General features: G+C 40.2%; 1 protein-coding gene across 1 annotated transcript in view; it reads left to right on the top strand.

Moving 5' to 3' along the window:
* LOC308390913 (voltage-gated delayed rectifier potassium channel KCNH4-like) overlaps positions 1 to 22,153 on the top strand; it is a 38,450-nt gene extending 16,297 nt beyond the window's left edge. Inside the window, exons 5-16 of the mRNA XM_080873274.1 lie at positions 7,299 to 7,539; positions 9,082 to 9,239; positions 9,498 to 9,699; positions 10,358 to 10,552; positions 11,408 to 11,607; positions 11,897 to 12,146; positions 12,255 to 12,469; positions 15,853 to 15,891; positions 17,221 to 17,603; positions 18,245 to 18,339; positions 19,939 to 20,015; positions 20,898 to 22,153. Coding sequence (XP_080729400.1) covers positions 7,299 to 7,539; positions 9,082 to 9,239; positions 9,498 to 9,699; positions 10,358 to 10,552; positions 11,408 to 11,607; positions 11,897 to 12,146; positions 12,255 to 12,469; positions 15,853 to 15,891; positions 17,221 to 17,603; positions 18,245 to 18,339; positions 19,939 to 20,015; positions 20,898 to 21,935 — 3,093 coding nt within the window. The 3' untranslated portion in view covers positions 21,936 to 22,153. The remainder of the gene's footprint in view (positions 1 to 7,298; positions 7,540 to 9,081; positions 9,240 to 9,497; positions 9,700 to 10,357; positions 10,553 to 11,407; positions 11,608 to 11,896; positions 12,147 to 12,254; positions 12,470 to 15,852; positions 15,892 to 17,220; positions 17,604 to 18,244; positions 18,340 to 19,938; positions 20,016 to 20,897) is intronic.

Raw genomic sequence — 22,153 nt, 5'->3', positions numbered from 1 at the left:
AAACACTGTCTTTCTGTATGACAAAACAGGCCATGTCAACAACAGTGAGAGGCTGAATTCAAATTTTTATATGTAACTTAAAGATAAAAATACAACAAATAATTAATGTTCTCTGATTTTCTTTTAGCATGTACATCCCAAATATATTACTTGTCCAATTCTCAGTCTAAACAAATAAGGATTAAAGGATGCTTAAGTTTGCTTCGTTAGCTTAATTTTTGGTGATTTCACAGTGCCTACATCCATTTTTAATTTAAAGTCTATGGAGGCTGCTATACACCAGCATGCATTCACTTAAATTGCAACTAGGCCATTAATGTAATCTATAAATTTAAATAGAATGTAAATGGATTAGAAGAGCAACCTGGCTGATATGTTAATGTAACTAAATAAATTCCCTGTTTTCTGTTTTAGGATAATTTTGGATCATTTGGATATCATATGTTTTGCCAGCCCTTTGTAGATAGGAATACCACTATTTTGTCTATTTTTTTTTTCCGTGTATGTGTGTGTTTCAAGGGCCTTTAGAGACCTTTAGCTGTGGTTATTATTTCTACATAAAAAAGGCTTTTATAGGCTTGAATAAAAAGTCATGCCTCGCTCCATGCTGTGATATTCATGAGAACAAGCTTCTGTTTTGCCCTCAGATCCAAACGGGAGCAGTTTTTCTGACAGAGCACCATTTTGAGATAATCCCACTCATTCCCCACAGAGGTTCGGTTACTGACCGAGTCTGCACTCAAACCTGTCCTTCAAATATGTGTTTGATCACAAGGGACTAAAAGCAATTCAAAACTTTTCAGGGATAAAGGTTTTGGTTTTTTTCGAGTGAACCTGTGAGACATCTGCGTCTGGTTCAGGCAGAAAACATTCAAAATACATTTTTTGAATAAAAAGTGGTGCGTGTTTTTAGAGGATCATTTAGCTGTTAAGTGCCTGAAACCAAAGCACTTGTTAATTTTAGTCCAGAAATTGAGTGGCCCAGTAAAACTTTACAGCTGAATATCATTATTTTTAAAGTGTTTCTGCCATTTTTACACTATGTCGCTCACCTGACACTGAATTTTAAGCTCCCACAGCAGTGACACACGGCCAACCTTTAAAAGAAACGAGAATCTCACACAGGATTGCCCTTTTTTAATTTCACCGCACATAATTTTGCAGGTATATACTGCTCAAATATAAGAAGTTACAGTAAAAGTCAGAATAACTGACTACTGAAAGCTCATTTATATTAGAAAATAAAATAAACTGTTACTAAGAACCCAAGAGACAAGACATTTACTTCACATTGCAGGTAGTAGTGTCGACTTTTAAATAATTATGACCAATCAGAGCGTGGATAAGACAATGCCAGCACTTTGAAAGGGTCACATTGGTATTTAATTGAGAAATCAAGCATGTTTACACTCAGTTGAAACAGCACCAAAACTGCGGGCTTTAAGAAAAATAGGAAAAAACGAAGTGATAATACTCTGCTGCATGCAGCTGACCCGCATCTTGTTAATACTTCCAAAATCAAAATCTCGACTGCTGCTTTCAAACCTGACCTGCGGGTGCCTTCATTGGAATCGGTGTGCTACACCTCCCTCCATCTGCCAAGCCTCCTGCTGCACTCCTTTTCCACCTACTTACAGATGCCAGTGCTGATACCATACGCGCACCGATCACACACACATTTGAAAGTGCACACACATTTCACAAAAACATCCAAACAAAGGAAGAGAGCAACATATGACCATAAAATCAACATTCAGATTCTATGCCAGCTCTCGAGGATGTATTTTTAAGTCATTTCTCAGGGATATTAATACAAATTCAACACATTTCTGTCTCTCATGTCCTCCCCTTCTCACACATGCACACACTTTTTACAAACCTCCGTTATTCCCCTACTCCACCTCTACTACCAGAATAATCGTTTTAAAGTGTTGAGCAAATTCCCAGAGAGATTAGATTATTCTTTTCCTATGAACACCGAGCCAAGGGCAACTTCACTAGGGACAAAATAGTTGCAGAGAAACAATCGATAGCTCACGATCTGATATGTAACTCCTATTGCAGCGAAGGGAAGACAGGTGTGTATGAAAAGTAGCACATCAGCAGACCAGTGAATGCAACACGTTTAAAATCCACAGCAAAGCCAAAGACGGAGGCTGAATTTTAGTTTATTTTTTTTAAACTTTTGAGTTAAAATGTGACTTCAGTGCACAATAAAAGCCCACACAAGCCAGTGCTCTTGCCTAATTTATTCGTGACCTCAGGGACTGATAGTTGCATAAAAAGGCAATTTCTAGCAGCATCATATCTTTCTGAGCCAACATGTGATGATGCAGTCTTATAAACGCGGAAGCAACGAGCATGTGTTGATGCAAAGCAGAAACATCTGCTGTTTAGAATAAAAGCGACATTTTATTTGTTTTGTGTTTCTTTGACAGCTCATTGGATGGTGTCTGCGCGAGTCTTTCAGTCACTTTTATCTTTCAGACATCACCAGTGTCAAAAACAAAGCAAAAAAGCAGTTTGTAAAGGGATTATTTTCAAAGCAGTAATAATAAAATGCAACAGACCAGATGAAATGTGTCTGCTTGTTTATTTGCATGAGCAGACTTTTTTCATCTCAGCATTGAGTGCATGTTCGGTTAATTTTATTTGGGTTTTGCACAGTTTGGCACATATTGTATTTGTATGTAAGTTTTATTAATTGACTGGCTTCACAAACAGACTTTATAACTACAATTTTGTAGGCACTGGGGTTCATTTTAGAGACCTGTTAATGCACCCGCCTGAACATTTACATAACACTGCTGCACATTAACTAACATTTTAATAAGTGAATGTGCTTCTCTGAATGACAAAATAAACAAATAATACATTAAGAAGTGATTGGATGGAATATTCTAGATGCTGCTTTCTGTTTTGTTCATGCAGTTATTTTAGTGTTTGGCAATGCTTAATTTTAAAACCCAAGTGCTGTCAAATTTTTTGTTTGTTTCTTTTTTCTTTTTGTACTTTCGTACTTATTTTTTTTACGTACATTTGCCTGATGGTAAATGTTAGAAAAATAAATTTAAAAATGGGAGAAAAATATATGAAAAAAACAATACAGAAGATTATTTAATACACTGTACTGTATTTTCTTACAGTCCTGTTTCCTAAATAGCTAAATGTTCTATCTATCTATCTATCTATCTATCTATCTATCTATCTATCTATCTATCTATCTATCTATCTATCTATCTATCTTAAATATATATTTTATATATATGTTTTGGAGGCAGTGTTTTTGGCCTCAGCTACATTTGAATATGTGCTAAAAGGAAAAAATGGAAAAGGTGGGAAACAAAATCCAAAACATAACCACTGATGAGTACAGCGAACTCTACATTTGTGCAGATGTTATGTGAAAATTCAGGCACCATAGCAAAAGTACTTAAGGGCAGTGAATTCACTATAAAAGAAAAAAGTTTAAAAAAAAATGAAGACACTGAAACCAGTTTTGCTTGACTTGAAAAAGTCAACATAACATAGCCGTGTGAACTACATCGGTTCATTTATATTGAATAAGTGGATCAAATGCACGTCTTACCCCAAACCATCACCCATCCTACTCCCCCTTCTTTTTTAGCTTTAACCACCGTTCTCTGCATTTCTTCTTCCTCTCCATCTGTCACTCTAACCCATGCTCTAACCTCATCTCGTTTTGGCTTCATCCTGCTGTCTTTCTGCATATACTCCCATTTTCTTCTACTTAAATTGTCTCGCCCTTCTTTGCTAGTGCAGCTTACATACTGAACTTTGCTTTTAAAACTTTTTTTTATGTAATGCTTACATTTTGAGTATGTACACTTAACTCAAACACTTCCATTTTCTGTGAGGTTAGCAGCAGTTTAAAGGGCACTATTCCAGAATGATACAACAGCTGAAATAACAGAAAAATGTGATTTATAATACTAATGAAGTCTAATAATAATAAGATATATTTTTTTGATATTGGCTCCTTTTTCACTAATTTTCAGCCCAGCTCTTGTACTGGACCATTTTCAGAGTAATGTTAACATTTACCTTTAGCTCATTCAAGCATCAAAAAGGCACCGAAACCAAGGGATACACCAGTGTTGTGAGTACAGCTAACAAACAACTTAGCAAACAAACAATTTTAAATTGAATTCTTAGGCACTTTATTAGAAAACACATTTAAAAATTTTCATTTTAATTTGTTTAGTCAAATCTATGAAAAGGACCAAATGTAGCACAGGCATAAAACAGTTTTTCTGCTCTATCAAGATTAGCTATTAGCCAAAAGAGTTGGCGTTTTTCAGAATACATGAGGAAACCGGACAAGTGCCAGGACTTCAGTTGATCCATCTACTATTCACTAAGGCTTAATCAAAAAAGCCATTCTTAAGGAAGAGAAATGAGGAGAAAAGACTGAGGTGTGCTAAATTACACTAGAAGTAAACAACAGCTCTTATAGAGTAATGGATCCAAATGTGAAATTCTGGGTTCAAAGGACTTCAGAAAAGTAAAGGAACCATCTTTAATACACAGTGGAGACTCTGTCATGTTTTGGGTCTGCATTTCAGCCAGTGGTGTTAGGGATCTGATGATATGATGAATGCAAAAAACCCACATCCCAAACACACTGCCAATGCAGTAAAAGCATAGCTGGATTGAAAAACACACACAGTGGAACACAATCAGTCATGGACTGGCCTCCCCAGAGTTCAGACCTCAATAGCAGTGTGAGATCATCTTGACAGAGAACAGAACAAAAGGTCGCCAGCATCCACAGAAGAGCTTTGAATGTCCTTCAAGAAGCCTGGAGAACTAATCCTGAAGACTACTTAAAGAAATTACAAGAAAGCTTGACTAAGAGAGTTGAGTATGTGTAGAAGAATAACTAATAATAATTCCATGTGTGTTTGCACATTTCACCAAACAAAGTTTAAAGAAATGAGGAGTGGGTCAAGACTTTTGCACAGTCCTGTATTTCTGCGTATGGTACTGTTGATCCTTAAGGCATGTTGATACTTTTCATATTTTGAATGCAGGGCTTACTTATTGTGATATTGATGTTTCTCCTTAAGTAAAGAATCAATATCCTTCCTCCACTGCTTTACTCTGACTATTAATACATTTTCTTTTTTTTCCTCCTTCACTGTCTGTATCTTAGTAGCTGTTAGCTAACAATGGTGTGCTCTGCCTCCACATCAAGCCAGCCATATCTATTTTGACTAGATCTCTATTTGTAGCTCATCGACCTGTCAGGCAAGGATCCGTAGCTTTGCTCAAACACACTCCAGATCTTTAAATGGGACCACAGCCAGAAAGCCGAAGCAGAGGTGGCAACTTGCTGCTTAAAGAATTGTGATTTTGAAACAGAAAGTTTACAAATCTGTTATATTTGTAGTGTGTAATAAAACTGAAGCACACTGACAAGCAAATCAGACTTGATTTCAGGCAGCTCCACGTCCCAGGGGAGAGATGTTGCCACTTTTCACATAATTGGAAAAATAGTGCCGTCTGGAGCCTCCTGAAGTTGTGAAGCAAACACAAAAACTGACCTGAGCTTTCACATCTTACTTTCTCTCTTTCTTTTTTTACTTATTATTTCTTTACTCACCGTGAATGTTTATCTCCAGTCTCTTGTTGTTACACAGTTAAGTAGACGACACCTTGATTGCTGATTTTGCCAAGCTGAACATAATATTGCAAAGTCCATTACGCGCAGTTATCCAGGATTTGCACAATAAGTTCAGACTCAATCAGAATGCATAATCTAGACAGTATAATGCCCTGTTGTGACATTTGAATTATGTTTGTGGCCATTTCAACACTAAGTTTGCTATGTAGTAGTTTGTGGTTGAGGGTGAAGGGGGTTGCATATTAAGCCATGTGTATCTCCTAAGCCCAAAGACCTCTGGGAGATGTAGTTGGAACAGTAGCCCCAACGGCTACAGTTTGAGTTAATGATGTGTGAAGACCAGCTGTAGCTGTGTGACATGCACTCCCATGCGTGCCTGCAAATGCTAGGCTTTTCTTTCCTAATCACTGCGATGTGGCTCGACTCCCTGCATCGAGAACCAAAAGTCTGGTGGGCTTTGCGACCTCTGTGATGTAAGGCAAATGAAAAAAAAGAAAAAAGGAAACAGTCAGGGTTTCGCTGACATTGCTTGAACTGTCATCAGAGTGGACACAGCTGTTGATGATAGAAAAGGATTTAGACAGAGACCAGAAAACCCACTGATAGTGTGATAATAAAATCTTTTGCACAATCTTTTAATACGTGGTTTCTGAGGGAACACTTGGATCATCCTTTTTTTCCTTGGAAACACTGGAGTATGTCATCTCTCTGATGTTTCTCCTTTTTTTTTTAAGTAAACGTTGCCTGTTGTCTTCCAATTACTCAAATAGAATCTGTCATTTTCCTCTGAGGTGCCCAGGCAGCATCAGGGCCCAAACACGAAATCTCCCATTAAGCCTTAATTAACCAGCTTCTTCTTTTGGGTTCACCTGTTCCCAAAGTGCTCACACTGTTTTTAGATGGGATTACTGCTCATTTATCTCGCCTTTTCTTTCCCCTCTCACCGCTGTCATAGGTAACAGCTTCTCCTCATGTCTCCCAAACACGGTTAAGGCTATTATGTGGCAAGTGCATGGCCCCATTTGGAGAGTTGCAGTCTCATTATGCTTTGAATGGCTTCCCATTTCATCTGCAATACTTTTCACCACTGGATTTTCAAAATGTGAGAAAAGATAACTGCAATGCACGGTCAATCTAGTGGTATGCCGCGTTTTTCTCATAACAACATAACTACCACGACACTTGGATACCTGAGATTTGAAGCATGAATGACATTTGGAAGTGTGAAGCCGAGCCACGTGTGAAATTATAGACACTCACTGTGTTGTTACTGCCCAGACATTGTAGAGGTCTTATCACTGGGTACAGGAGAAGAGATAACCAGCAGCATTACCATATCTGTTTCACTTGAGTTGCCTACCACGGTGAATCATCAGCGGTCAGCGCACAAGAGAGGGTGTTGACATTTACATTGTCTGTTTCTGCTAAATCTTGGCACCGTGGTGTCCATCACAATACTCCACCTCGTGACCATCTGGTTATCCAGTTATTCATTTATGCAGCTCCTCAAGTGCACTTTGTGTGTTTTGGTTATTTATCAAGTAAAGCTTCAAATTCATGAGGCTGTGGTTTCCCTTTATCGTACATGTTTGAAGGAATATTAGAGGTTGTGCTTGAAAGTTTGAAACTTTATTCACCTGTTTGTTTACAGAGAATGATGGACAAACCTGCAATACCGGAGTACAAGGTGGCAGCGGTGCAGAAGTCACGCTTCATCCTGCTCCACTACAGTGTTTCGAAAGCGCTGTGGGACTGGCTCATTCTGCTGGCTACCTTCTACGTGGCTGTCACCGTGCCCTACAATGTCAGCTTCACGCCACACGATGATGCCATCACAGCTGCACGCTCCACTATTGTCAGTGACATTGCAGTGGAAATGCTTTTTATTATAGGTAAGTTTTTAAAGACGTAATTGGGAAAGATGATTAGATTAAAAACATATCAATTATGAAACTCTAGAGAGATTCCAGTGTAACAATTTGGTCAATATCTAATGACAGTATTGATGTTTTTTTTTGTCCTTTTTGGTGTTTTGTTATTATTTACTCTCCTTTTCTTCCAGGAAAACAAATAAATATTCTTTATTAAACATAACTAACATGTTTTAAAGGCTTTTAGGTATTCTTAACACTGTTTTTCAACATTTACCCAATGCAAAATTGATGTGACACAACAAATATTGGTCCATAACACTGGTTTGTCAAAATTAGACTTTATCAGTATTCCAAAGATGTCCCCGTATCCCTGCTCAAGATAAAACATGATCACATTTCGGTGTTTTCGAAGCATTTTTCAACATGCTGACGTAAGGTTTTACTCCAACATCTATCCATTTGTGCCATCTATGGCACCATGGAAACCAAAACAATCCAAGCAGCCTTTTCTTAGAAATGTCCCCTCTTATTCAGGTTACCTGGGTTTAGGAGTCCCTTCAGGATGTACTTGGTCTCTTTGAGGGACTCTTCTTAGTTCAATAAAGCACCCAAGGGATAAATTAAGGTGGCTGGCTTGCAACACGCTCCTCTGAGCATGGGTTTGGAGTTTATGTCAGATTCCTGATGCCATCAACTTGGCACAAACGGGCATGAGATTGCTTGTTTCTGAAAGCTCATTTACTTAGAGTCTACCCATTTCTAGTTAAATGAATAATTAATGAATTCCATATTAAAGCTGAAAGGGGCATGAAAGGGGCTCAATTCGCTCCAGGAACATGGTGTAATGAAACATCTTTTTAATGCTGATGTATTTGTTTGTGTTTTTTTTTTTAAATTATTTAATTATTTATTGTGTTCCCATAAATGCTAAATATTCAATGAAAAATAAAATGTGCATCCAACGATGAGCTTTCATCTCAACTGAGGTGTTGCTAATTCAAATAGTTTGCATGTTACATGCTTGCCATGTGGTGACGTCAAGGTTATATGTTTCTTGCATACAGACCCTGAAATTGTAAAGTAACTATGAAGCATCCCAGATGTTTAATAATTTTCCCACCGTTTCGTTTAGACCTGCCTTAATTCTTTGTGGCATAGATTAAACAAGGAACTTTAGACATTCCTGAAAGATTTCGCTCAACATTGACACGATAGGATCACACAGTTACTGCAGATTTGTTCCACCAGGTAGGTTCTCTGTTGGATTGAGATCTTAGGACTGTGGAGGCCATTTGAGCACATGTTCAAGAAATCAGTTTGTGATGATTCCAGTTTTGAGACATGGTGTGTTATTGTATCAGAAGATGGGTACATTGTGGTCATACGGGGACCGACATGGTCAGCAGCAGTGTTCACGTAGGCTGTGGTGCTTGACTTTTTACCCCTTGAAAGGCTTCTAGTGGCAATCCTTGAAGCTCTTTATGAACTGAGTGTTTTCTGTCATATTTCAGGCCTGCTTATTTGTTTTATTTTATTTTTTTTATAATTACATATTTTCAGACATCATCATGAACTTTCGCACAACCTATGTGAGCCAGTCAGGCCAGGTGGTGTATGAGCCACGCTCTATTTGCATCCACTACGCCACCACCTGGTTCTTTGTGGATCTGGTGGCTGCCCTGCCCTTTGACCTGCTGTACGCATTCAATATCACAGTGGTGAGTACTACTGGACAATCATATGTCCAGCCTTCTTTTTTGTCCCCGCATCCATCTGTGGCTGTCAGCATTACCATTAAACTGATAACTTGCTGCCCTGTTGTTGCAGTTTGGCTGCCTATGTGACAAGTAAACCATATGTACTACATTTCACAAACAATACAAAGTGTTTGAGTGTTGATATTTTGATATTTAGCTTTCTACTCTCTTTCCTTTCTCTCCTTTTCTCTGTCACCTCTCCTCCCATATTTGCCTCAGACCTCCTTAGTCCACCTGCTTAAGACAGTACGCCTCCTGCGCCTCCTTCGTCTGCTCCAGAAGCTTGACCGCTACTCCCAGTACAGCGCCATGGTGCTAACCTTGCTGATGTCTGTGTTTGCCCTGCTGGCTCACTGGATGGCCTGCATCTGGTACATGATTGGGCGCAAAGAACTAGAGACCAATGATAATTGGGACATAGGTGAGTCTAGTTGTGGCCTTGCTGAAGTCCGATCTGTTGAATTTTTGGTGTTTCATCTAGCAAGGGCGAAACATTAAGACATTTCAACATTTTCTCAGAACATAAGCGAAGCCTGTTCTGATTTGATTCAGTTTTAATAGGTGTGTAAGTCGGCTGTTTCCTGCAAAAACTGAGTAGGCATTTGTTTTGTCCCTACTATGCTATAAATAGTAATTGCTTACTTATTGGGTGTCTAGCTCTGCTCTGTGGTGAGACAGTACTCTGCTGCTCTAATAAGAACAGCCTGAAACCAGATCAAAAGCTTTTACAAAAAAGTGGCTGGTAGCAAGCAGCACGCTGATGTGTCAATGAATGATGCATGCTTTTGTATGTACATTTTGGCTGAAGGGAGGTGAAGTCACAGCTGCTAATTAAGGCTTAGCACTATTTATCCCTGGAGGAGTAGGTCTAATTATAGCCAACATACCTGGCTCCTGACGCTGTTGATCATCTCTTTCTAATACACAGAAAGACACCCACATGCAGGCACAAACATACATTTCTGTATTTCTCTCACATTGCACTCCGATCTTGCCACTACCATCCACATAAAAATAACAAGAGGTTAAACTTCTGGACGTTGCTCTGTCAACGCTACTCTCTAACCTTCTCTTTCAAGGGTGGCTCCATGAGCTGGGCAAACGTCTGGAGACGCCCTACGTTAACAGCACAGTGGGCGGCCCAACAGTGCACAGCTCCTACATCGCTGCCCTCTATTTTACCCTCAGCAGCCTGACCAGTGTGGGCTTTGGCAACGTCTGTGCCAACACCGATGCTGAGAAGATCTTCTCCATCTGCATCATGCTCATCGGCGGTACGTCTGACACCGGGCTACATTCTCCCTCTGGCATCCTGGCATAACGCTGCTTCTGTTTGGCATGCAAGTACAACAAATTCAGCAGGAATCGAGTTGAATGGCTTGGCTGGCCTTTAAGACACAGCTTGCCGTCGTCTTCATAACCCAGAAACAGCTGAAATGGCAATTATTGGTGCAGCATATCAGAAGATACATAATAAGTGTTTGTTTTACTGCTTTTCTGATCGGTGATGAAAGCAGAATTGTAACTTGTGGCTTCTTTGTGGATCAAAAGTAGATCATGACTGGGCAATGAGCCATATAATATACACTTTATGAGAAAAAAACAAAGTATTAAACCACATGTTTCTATCCTTGAATTCAGTTTTTTCAGTCTCATTGCCACATGTGTATAAACTCAAGCATGTAGTAATGCAGTCTGCCTTTACAAATGTGTGAAAGAATGGGGATCATGGAATATTAGATGTGTAAAAGTCACCAATGCTCTGCAAACCTCTTCATCTGGCATTAACATCAACACAAAACTGTGCAGTGGGAGCTTCATTGCATGGGTATCCATGACCAAGAAACTCATGTAGGTATAATCTGTAGGTAACCCTGTGCTTTTATCCACTTAATGTATTTCAATATGTTAAAAAACAAACATTTTATAAAGGATCAATAGACTTAAATCTTTTATTTCTTTCGTTTTTATTTAATATTGTTAACCTTTTTTGTAATCAGGAGGTAAAACTTAAGAATTTAAGAATATCTTTGGGCCCACACTTCAAAATAGGATTTGAAATTGTAATATGTTACATCTTTACACATCCCACCTTTATATTTACACCTTTGTTTCTGTCCTTATTACAGCACTGATGCATGCGCTGGTCTTTGGTAATGTTACCGCCATCATCCAGCGTATGTACTCGCGCCGCTCTCTCTACCACACACGTATGAAGGACCTGAAGGACTTTATTCGTGTCCACCGTCTGTCCCAGCAGCTTAAACAGCGCATGCTGGAGTACTTCCAGACCACATGGTCTGTCAACAATGGTATAGATGCCAACGAGGTAGGAGTCCCTTTCTTGTTGCTGTCATGTAATATCTTTGTACATGCTGTTATCTGCCTTCAAGGAACTTCACAGCACTGTTTTCGATGGCAATTGAACAATGAACTCTGCTCTAAAATTCATTGCCAGCCCTTTGAAGCTGTAATTGTTTGTGCACAGCACATGGTTCCCTATACTCCATCAATTGATATCCTATTGAAATTCAAAAGCGGGTGACTGGTGGCAACACAGTCCATTCACTAATTACTTATCAGTGTCACACCTCGTTACATCTGTCACAAATCCCCAGCTCCTGCATGACTTCCCTGATGAGCTGCGGGCCGATATCGCCATGCATCTGAATAAGGACATCCTCCAGCTGCCGGTCTTTAAGGGGGCCAGCCGCGGCTGCCTGCGCTCACTCTCTCTTCATATAAAAACCTCATTCTGTGTCCCGGGAGAGTATCTCATCCGTCAGGGTGATGCGCTGCATGCCAACTACTTCGTCTGCTCTGGCTCTCTAGAGGTGCTGAAGGATGGCATGGTGCTGGCTATATTAGGTCTGTATTGTTGTCAGATTGCATTTTTTGCATCATGTTTTTTCTATTTATTTGATATTTTTTGTACTTTAAAGTGTAACAGGGAATTTATCATCTTTTGGATTTTAGGGAAAGGAGATTTGATTGGCTCCGACCTGCCTGGAACAGACCAGGTAATCAAAACCAATGCTGATGTGAAGGCGCTTACCTACTGCGATCTCCAGTACATCAGTGTGCGTGGCCTGAAGGAGGTGCTGGAACTATACCCCGAGTATGGCAGCGTGTTTACCTCCGACATCCACAACAACCTCACCTATAACCTTCGTGAAGGCAGCCAGGACGAGGTACCAAATACACACAACATACTGGTGTTGATTCGGTGCCTTCAAACCTGAAAAACCAGCATGCCTAAATTGGGATGTCATTCTATGCCATGAAGAATTAAGACATTAATGAAGATAAAAGCAGCTACAAGTTGGAACTAGCAAGTAGCAAATGCTGCCATTGCCAATCCACATGGGTCCATATCTTCAGCTACTATTCTGTAATCGTTTTAACAATCCAAACTTAAGCATTGAACGATTTTAACCTTGGAGAAAAAAGTAATTGGCTTCATTGGATATTTAATTGAACTCTACAAACAAAACTGATTTAGTTTTTCATGTGTGACTGACAAAACTGACAAAGATCTCCAAGGACATCCGCAACCTCCCCCTCTCAAACATTATGTTTTTTGCTTCAAGCATTTCTCTTTTTCGAATCTGACTTTTCTCGTTGGCCTTAATCATTTCTTTTTCTCTTTTTTCTTAGGTTGATTTGTTTAGTTTGGGACGCGATAGGCATCTGTGCTGGTTGTGTTAATTAGCAGATGTCTTTTTGTCAGTCAGGCTCAGGGAAAACAACTTTAATTGTATTAATCAGCACTTCAAAGCAGACTGATTGTGTTTGGTAGACTTGTTCCATGAGGCAACATCAAAGAGCAAAATCCCACCTTTAAGTAACCATTGCATATATTGGTATATATATATATATATATATATATATATATATATATATATATATATATATATATATATATATATATATATATATATATATATATATATATATATATATATATATATATATATATATATATATATATATATATATATATATATATAGCAGAAGTACCTGTGACCTAAGAATGAATGTTTAGTTATGCAGAAACTGTGTATGTGTTTAAACATAAGTTATGTTTTCTAAATTAGATAGGCTTCTCTGAAGCATGGCTGATCGTGAGTACTAGCACTTCTCTCATGCCATCTGTTCAGGGTTTTTGCTCAAACACAAAGCCAGGGGACAGCCACCCCCCTGCAAGGATGAAGGAATTATTTTGCTACCTGATTTCCAGACCACACACACACACACACACACACACACACTCACAGTTGTACTGGTCTCATCGGCATCCTCACAGTGGGTCTTTTTAAGATGGGAATTCCTCTAGGAAGGGAAGTCCTTTAACTCCTGAGACTAACTTGAGTATTATATACTGACAGCACAGTAATCAGTCAGTCGCAGTGAAACAGTGCCAAAGAAACAGATTGTAGGAATACTTATTACAATATAAGGTATCCACAAGGGACTACTTTATCTTCTGTAAATGGAGAAAAAGCAGAATGCCAGATGGAAAAAGACTTTTCTTTTTCTGTCAATTCTATAATTTAATTTCAGCTTTTGTTGCTTTGCTGTCAGTGAAATTATTTTTAGCAGTTTGGGGAGAAAATGTAACATTTTTTTACTCAGCAAACCAAGCTGAGTGTCTCAGCTGGAGAAACTAAAAACATCAACTGCAAGTCAGATACACTGAAATTGTAAGCATCAGCCAATTATGTAAAAAACACTCTATACTGGTATTATTATAAGTTTGCTATTACATAAATCACTCCAAAGCACTCGCTGTGAACCCGCAGCTCTCACTGGCTTTATGGAGGATTACACTGCGTAGTTACTTTAGTTACTTAAAGCTCATCAGTTATTTGTCCAGCCTGGATCTTGCTTCACTTCATAGCAAATGCTGTGCACTCTACCAACTCAACACCCAATGGCAGACTTACTTTCAAAACATTAACAGTAAAAGTAATGATGTGTCAGAGTTGTCAGGTTTAAGGTCACGTTGAATGGTTTGTTGTAATTGGGGTCTAGGACCCAGGAGTGTTGCTTATTTCTTAAGGGAGGTGAGCTTTGAAAGATCAGGGATGATTGCGCTGTACTGGGCAGAGTGGGAAGGTCACTCCACCACCAGGGATCCAGCAGAGTGTCAAAATTTGTTGGGCTATAATGACCGTGTCGCCACAGGGAGGGTTAAGTAGTCTGTAGTCATGGCGTGTGAAGAACAAGCCGGTCGGTCTGAGTTATGGGGATGTGGCTCCCTTTGGAGCCTCAAATTGACAAAAACAGTTTAACAAAGTTGACAAAGATACCCGCTGCTAAGCAGTGATGACAGTATACAAAAATGATATTAGTTATATATAGCTACCACAGCTTTATTTGCCACCCGAACTTTGAGTTTTTAGCATGACGATTCTAACCTGGAGAGTGCAGCTCGCAGAGACGACTACTATCTCAGATGACCCGCCCACAGACCACATTAATGTCTCTGGAAGTGCATCTTCCACTGTGAGAGCTCATAGACAGCTCTATTTGGGATAACTCTGTTTCAACTTGTTGGACCCAGTAGATCCAGTTTGAGATTTTCTAGACTCTAGAAGTAAAAAGAAAAGCTCTCTACTATGCAAAACCCTCTCTACTTACTTGATAATCAGATACGGTGTGTAATTTTATAAGTCAGTCAGGCATAATTTGCTGCTTCCGTCCCTTTTTGTGCAAGATAGCATACTTGTGACTGAAATTCCCAGAATCCCCTGTCCCTGCAAACCTACTTTGCTATGTGGGACACTTGTTGCATTAGTGCTCCTTTAATTGACTTGACATTTAATGTAAGTTGAAACCAATGTTTCTCACTGGCTGGTTAATCATCCCATTTTGCTCCAGGGTTAGTTTCCTTATGAGGAGTGTTTGCCCCTGTTTTCAACAGATTCATGCACGTTTTCCCTTCGCCTCCCACATAGCACCACTTTTTTTTTTTAACCTCAGCATTGTGCTTTAACAAAAGATTAAATTTAATTCACGTCCTCGCTGGTTTCCCTCGTCAAAGTGCATCGCTGGCATGATGTTGCTAGAATGGCAGGCTGTGGCTTGTGCTGTCACATTAGCCATGTTGTCAGAAGCACATTTTTGACACACAAGGGAAGGACTCACGCTACCACAGCTTTATTTGCCACCCAGCTGGTGATTGCTAAGTTGCTAAAACTTTCTAGCCATAGACACACACACATACACACATACATACACACACACACACCAGGGAAAGACAAACTTCCCCTGGAATTCTGGCGCAATCGAGCGTAGAAAGAAGATTGAGCATGTAATTCAGCTCATGTGGCTGCATCGCTGGCCAAGTTCATTTAATTAGTGGCACCAGTGGATGAAAGAGAGACTAACAAATTTGAATTTAGACACTTTTGCTACAGAAAAGGAACCAGTGAAATGTATTCATTTTTTGGGATTTCACGGCAACAGTTAATCTAAAATGTTCAGGGTTTGATACACAGGAGGCTGAATGAATAAATTAAGGTATTATGCCTTACTTTCTTTCTTGTGTCTTTCTTTTTTGTCAACGCAGGGCCTCCGAAGATTTTCAAAGTCACCGAGGCTTCCACACGTGAGTTCAGTGCAAATTCAGTATCCTTCTAGTCAGGTTTCACATTTTCAGATTTCCTTAACATACTGCTGGTATTGAATTTTAATCTACAGCTGGCAGTGCCTTGGAACAGCTGTTGTCATTACGTGTGCTGTGTATTTTTGAGATTTCATCCACCATTTTTTTCTGGAACTTACTGCAATGCTAGTGAGTACTTTGGGGGGACTTGTGTAAGGACTTCCCCTACATGAAAGCAGCTCAGTCTCTCAAGCTGGCACACTAACTGGGTCAATAGCTCCTTTAATGGGAACTCTTATGAGCTACTTTGCTTACTGTGTACTGAACTTATCAGTCTGCTTTATTGCTGTATCATTAAAACACTATTTACAGTGCTCACTTTGTCTGTTTTAAACGGCTGTGTAATACAGTTCTGTTGGCAGAAGCACAGCACATTTCTAACATTAGTAAATTAATGATGGACATACTGTCAGCTGTAAATACATAATTGTCCTCATCGGCAGCTTTAAACCATATTAGATGTTTTAAACTTGACAGATAGTTTGAACAGAACAGTTTTTAAGATATGTTTTAGTTCTTTTTTGTTTTTTCATTAAAAAAGATAAAACAAAAAAGTCTTCTTTGGTGTTTGTTATGCATAAATATATAAAGAGATAAATATAAGAGCTGAATCTTAAGTCTGGATCTGAATTTATTCTTGCTTTAATTTAAGATGAATTTTCCAAGATATGCACATTTTATCTATATTACATACAGTAGAAGCTTTTTTTCCTCTCACTGAGAAAAAAATAAATTCTTATGGGTCTGAAAAAAGTTTTTTTTTTCCCCCCATTCTCAAGTTACAATTTTTAATTATTATCTCAAAATCTGGTAATGTGAAATTTCAAGATTTTTGTCAATTTTTAGTTATTTTCTAACACCATCTGTAGCCCAGACCCTGACCCTTACCCTAAACCTACCCCTAAGGTCAAATTATTGACTTGACTTAAAAATAAACTGAGATTTTGACTCACAAGTAGCAGATTTTTTTTTCCAGTTGCAAAAATAAGCTCCTATAATCTTTCAATAGTTAAGAAGCCTTCGAAAAAGTTCATGGATCCAGATCCAGATGTGACTCAAAGAGTTAACCATTTAACTAAATCAAGACAAAGTCCCATTTCAGTTAAAATTATAATGCAAGTCCAAATACACCATCCAAAAGCAAATAGGTCTTCTTACTGATCTTGCTAACAAGCAGAGCTAACTATCATCACTTTACTGTTTTTATCTTACTATTTTGAGAGTGTACAGTTTAGTTGCTAACTCTCCATACTGTACTTTCTTTTTGTGCAGCAATCCAGGCTTCCTTCTATTGTGGAAACCAAGACTGATGACCCTGACGACTCCTTCCACCTGTCGCCAGCCACGCGCTCCCGCCGCAACCTCCTGCTGCCCAACTTCACCAGCCCCGTTCGCCGCACCTCCCTGGGGAACCTCCTGGGGGACGAGTTACGGCAGTTCAACGCCCTGCGACGCTGCCGTTCGCCGAACCTTAGCCGTGGCTTCCTAGGACAGAGCTCCCCTCAGCCACCTTCGAAAAAAGAGCACACGACTCCTGTCTCAGCCCCGAGCACGGCATCAACTGCAGCTGAGGGAGAGTCAGGAGCTGAGCAAAAGCCTACAAAGCTGCTCATTCCAACTGTCACTTGTTTTGGGCCACCGGATCTTAGTCCCAGGTAGTCATATTTAATTTCAGGCCTCAGCCAGAACATAAGTAAAAACGCAAAGGCTAAATTAATGTCATACAATTCCATGCGGTTTAATAATAATATGTACTCAGGAACTATAATACTAACTAAAGTACTTTACGGCTGTTCTATGTGTGTTTTGATGATACATAAGGAGCATAATTTTTTCTTTCTACTTCAAAACAATTTCACACGTATTTCTTGAATGTTTATATAGTCACCTTGATTTTAATACAGTCATAGTATCTCCAAGAGCATCTGAATGAGGCTTTGCAGTAATGGACTGAGCAGAAAGCTGCAGATGGAGTGTATTTGCATTGCATATTTCAACAGATGTTACTGCATTTCATAACCATCATACCTTATACTCCCGATCCCGCTATCTGTATTCATAATGCATCCCTAAGTCACCCAGTAAGTTCTAGGTATGGGTAAGTGCTGGTTCACAGAGCTCAGGTGTCTGCCCCTCCAGACTTGTGCTGCTGTCTTCATGTTCAAACCCACATGGGCGTCTGCCAGCAGCAGCTCTCATGGCACATCGCTCGGTCGTCTCTTGGCTCCAGTGATAATTGAAAAAGCTCTACTGTTACATTAACTCCGGTCTCCCTCCTCTTCACCCCTCTCGCCAGGGTTGTAGATGGCATCGAAGACAACGGGAGTACGTTCCATTTCAACGTTGAGCACAGCAGGCCTAATGCCAGCTCAGAGAGCAGCAGCACCCAAGGTAAGTCAAACCACCCACGAGCTGCTAGGGTCACCTGGGTGCCAGATGGCTGGAGGTAAACTCAGGAGTTCAAATAGTGGATACCACAAGGCAGGTCTGCCTGCTTTAGGGGGAATATGAGAGCGCAGCAGAATGAAATGACAGCCAGGTGTCCACAGAGTCAGAGAACATGTTAAAGGACAACTGAGGTCAAAGCAGGGCTCTGGCCATCTGACCTCAATCTCCACGCATGGTTGCTTTCCTCCTAGGATTACTATCAGTTTCAGTTCAGTAGAGATTCAGCTAATTTGCTTATTAAGGGGAGTGCTTTGGTAGCATAGTCTTGCAACTTGCATCTCTTTAGCTCCTCTCTGGCGATCTCCAGTTTCTGTTTTGATTGCAGACAGTTATTCCTGTCTGCCTATCATCATCTGCTTGCTTGTGGACACTATGATACTAGACCAAGGTTATATAGAAAGCCAAAGCACTTTCTACAAAGACTGCAAAACCAGTCTTTGTAAAGTTAAACACTATGTAACACAGTGCAATGTGCAGCTGTATTAGATTGCATAATATAAAGAAATTTTCAAATATGTGTTGCATTATGCACTCCAGCAGAAAAGCAAATTAAACTCTCTATACAGCTCACAAAACTGCTGTTACAACTAACACATCCCACCCACCTCAGACAGATAAATTAATGCATGTACAGTTTGTGAATTTTCTGTATTTGTGTAAAACTATAGCCTAAAATATCATCCTTTTTTCTTGCAAGTCATAAAAGAAGAAAAGAAGGACTAAATTAAATGAAAAATAAATCACGTGGTCTCTTTTTTTTAGGAAGAATAAGGAAACGTTAGATACCTGTTGACGGGAAAATGTGAACCTCTAAGAATAGTTGGAAATTTGCATGTGAAATTAGAGTGAGGTTCTTTCAGTCAGTAGAATGACAATCATGACTCGGCTCCCCTTTAGTATTTTTTAAAAAGAGATTTAGAGCTCTGTCCTCCCCGGTGTTTCAGTCTCAACATGGGAACAACGAGGAGCCACTGGTCAGTCGAGTCGAGATCTTTGTCCGGTGTACAGATAGAGGATGCTCACAAAGAAACCATGGGTAACATCTAAGTAGCTGAAGTCCCTTCTAATAATGATGTTCATGTTTATGAGCCCACCATCAAGAGAACAGTGAACAACAACGGTGTGCATGCAGGACTGTAAGGAAAGAGAACTGTCTGTGTGCACCACAAAGCTGTTTAAAACTATGTTTTGTGGATGAAAGAAAAGCTTAAATTTCCTCCAGGTAGATTCCTCATCAAAAGTTACCAAAAGCATTGAATGGCAATGACTCCTGGGAGTCAGAGGGTCACACCAGACACTCAAAGCGAAGGATCACTTATTTTTGTCCATCATAAAAAAATATGTTTCTATTTTGGGGATTTAAGTGAAATTTGGATGACGTTTCATTTATAGAGAAATTTAAACATACATAGTTACACATGCATGTATAACTTCTATCGGCACATACTGGGGTCATGCAACATAATTTTTCTTTATATTAAAATTGATCAATCCTCCTGGGAGCTAAAACTCCTCCTATTTTTCTTCCCCTCGTTTCCCAAGACACCACACAAAATAATCCTGCTCTGCTCCTGGAGACGGAGGAGGTCAGGCAGAGCATCAGTCAACTCAACCTTCAGGTGAGCTACAGCCCCTTAGCCCAAATTAAAATTGATAGCACAGAGGATAATGTAGCCCTGAGTGTGAATTCTCACAGATCCAGAGCAGTTTGCTCAGTGCTCTCCTTCTTATTATCATACATTCTGTCTTTGGTAGTGACTGAATATGAAACACAGGAATAATTAAGAAACAAAAATCCATCTTATTCTATGTTGTATGTAAAAAGCAAAAATATAGAATCACAAGCTTCACTTTTTTTTGTCACACAGATAAATTTGTAGCATCTCATCTACTATCGGCCTGCTTGGTGTATGTAAAGGGAAAATATAAAGTGAGATGAAGCAGACTTGATGCCGGCCTATACCTCAGTCTCCCCCTGCTCTCTTAATCTGAATGTAAATAGAGAGAAAGCAGGTGCAGCAGGAGTATCCAGATGGGTGCTGTCTGAAGTCAATATTAATTAATCAGCAGGGCACTTCTGCAATGCAGAGGATGGCTGGTAGTGCTGACTCTGCAATTTAAAAAATAGTTGACAACCTCTCTCTACTTGTGGCCCTTTTGGCCCCCATCTGCATTTTGTATATCCTTAGCTTTCTGTCTGCTTTATTCTCTGCTAGGGTCACTTACCTGCTCTTCTTCCTTGATTTCACAAGTGCTTTAGAAGACATCTCTTCAAGAGGGGATTTCAACTTTTTTACAGTCCTCGGAAGGTCATCAGAAAGTTATAGCTGGACATCAGCCCGAGAGTAAACTTTAAAGAGAGAAGCTGATTAATTCATTAATTAAGCAGCGATAGAACCTTATCATTTGTTACCTTAATGTTTCCCTTGAAAATTTACCTACATTGAATATGTTGGAAGTCTTTAAATGTCACATGTAAACTGTAAGTGCTCTCTCCACAGATGGGCACGTTAAACCAGGAAGTCTCTGAGCTCACCAAGAGCCTTCACCACATGATGCACATCCTCCAGGCTCACGCATCTTTTCATCACTACAATGCCTCTTTCCCCTCCCATCCGTGTGGTGTCCAAATGGCGTCCAACTCTCCCAGAGCCTCCAACAGCGGCATGCCTTTTAGTCATAGTTCAGCTTTCCACCTCCATAATGTTCCCGGGAGCCACTATTCCCACCAAAGTGCCCCAGCCGCTGGCCACTGGAGCTGCAGTGGAACTACTGAAACCCCAACAGAGAGCCACCAGCGGCCTCAGTCCTGTAGTCCGCCTGCTAACCACTGTCCAACACTCTCTCCAAAATCTTCTCCTAAATCTGTCCCGTGTCATAGCTCTGAGAGCATGACTGCACATCTGTGGACCAGCCCATCACTTCTTAGCATCAGCCCAGGCTTCCATGGAGGAAGTCCAGGCCTTCCACCTCATGCTGGACATGAAGACAACAGACCCCTCGGTGCTAGCTCAATTACCATCAGTCAGTCCCAGCCCACTTTGTGCCTGCAGCCTCCCAGTGATAATGATGAATACTCTTGCCTTTTGTCCAGTGTCCCTACAGGAATGTCCACACACAGCCTGCTGGACACATCACCCAGTCATTATGCCAACCTTAATCCTTTAAAAGCCTCAAATGAGGCCATGTGTGTCCTGATGTCCACCCCGCCATCTCACCCTCTGATCCAGGATACCTCAATCTTCCAAATTAAGGATTCAAACTCCTCTCTCCACCCTGTCTCTTCCTCTCCACCCACATTACCATGCCAGCCTTTTGGGAGTTCTGTGGATTCAGGATCATTACAATCTGATGTTATTGAGCCCCATCTCCCACTAGGTGACCCATCTGCGGTGGAGCACACCAGTCTGGAATGCCTACTGGGAAACACAGGCTCTTTGGAAAGCAGGGACAGTGGAAGTGCATCTTCACGACGGTCCAGCATCGGCGTTCAGACTCAGAGCACAGAGCAGTCGTGGTGCCTGGACCTCACGGATTAATATTTCCACATCTCAGCAGCAGACTGGAACAAAGCAGAACCCAACACGAAATTTCTAACATGCAACTTCTTCATGCAACAGTGTTTTCTGAGACTCTGGCAGAGACTGTCGATGTGTGCTCTGTTTCCCCACCTTTTACTTCCCATGCTCCCTTATTACTCAAACTCCACGCAATTTACACTATTTCTATGCAAAAGCATGTATTTTGTGCTTCATTT

Source organism: Rhamphochromis sp. 'chilingali' (genome assembly GCF_963969265.1).
Source record: "Rhamphochromis sp. 'chilingali' genome assembly, chromosome: 22".
In the NCBI taxonomy this organism is placed as follows: domain Eukaryota; kingdom Metazoa; phylum Chordata; class Actinopteri; order Cichliformes; family Cichlidae; genus Rhamphochromis; species Rhamphochromis sp. 'chilingali'.
This window is presented reverse-complemented; position numbering and strand designations above follow the sequence as displayed.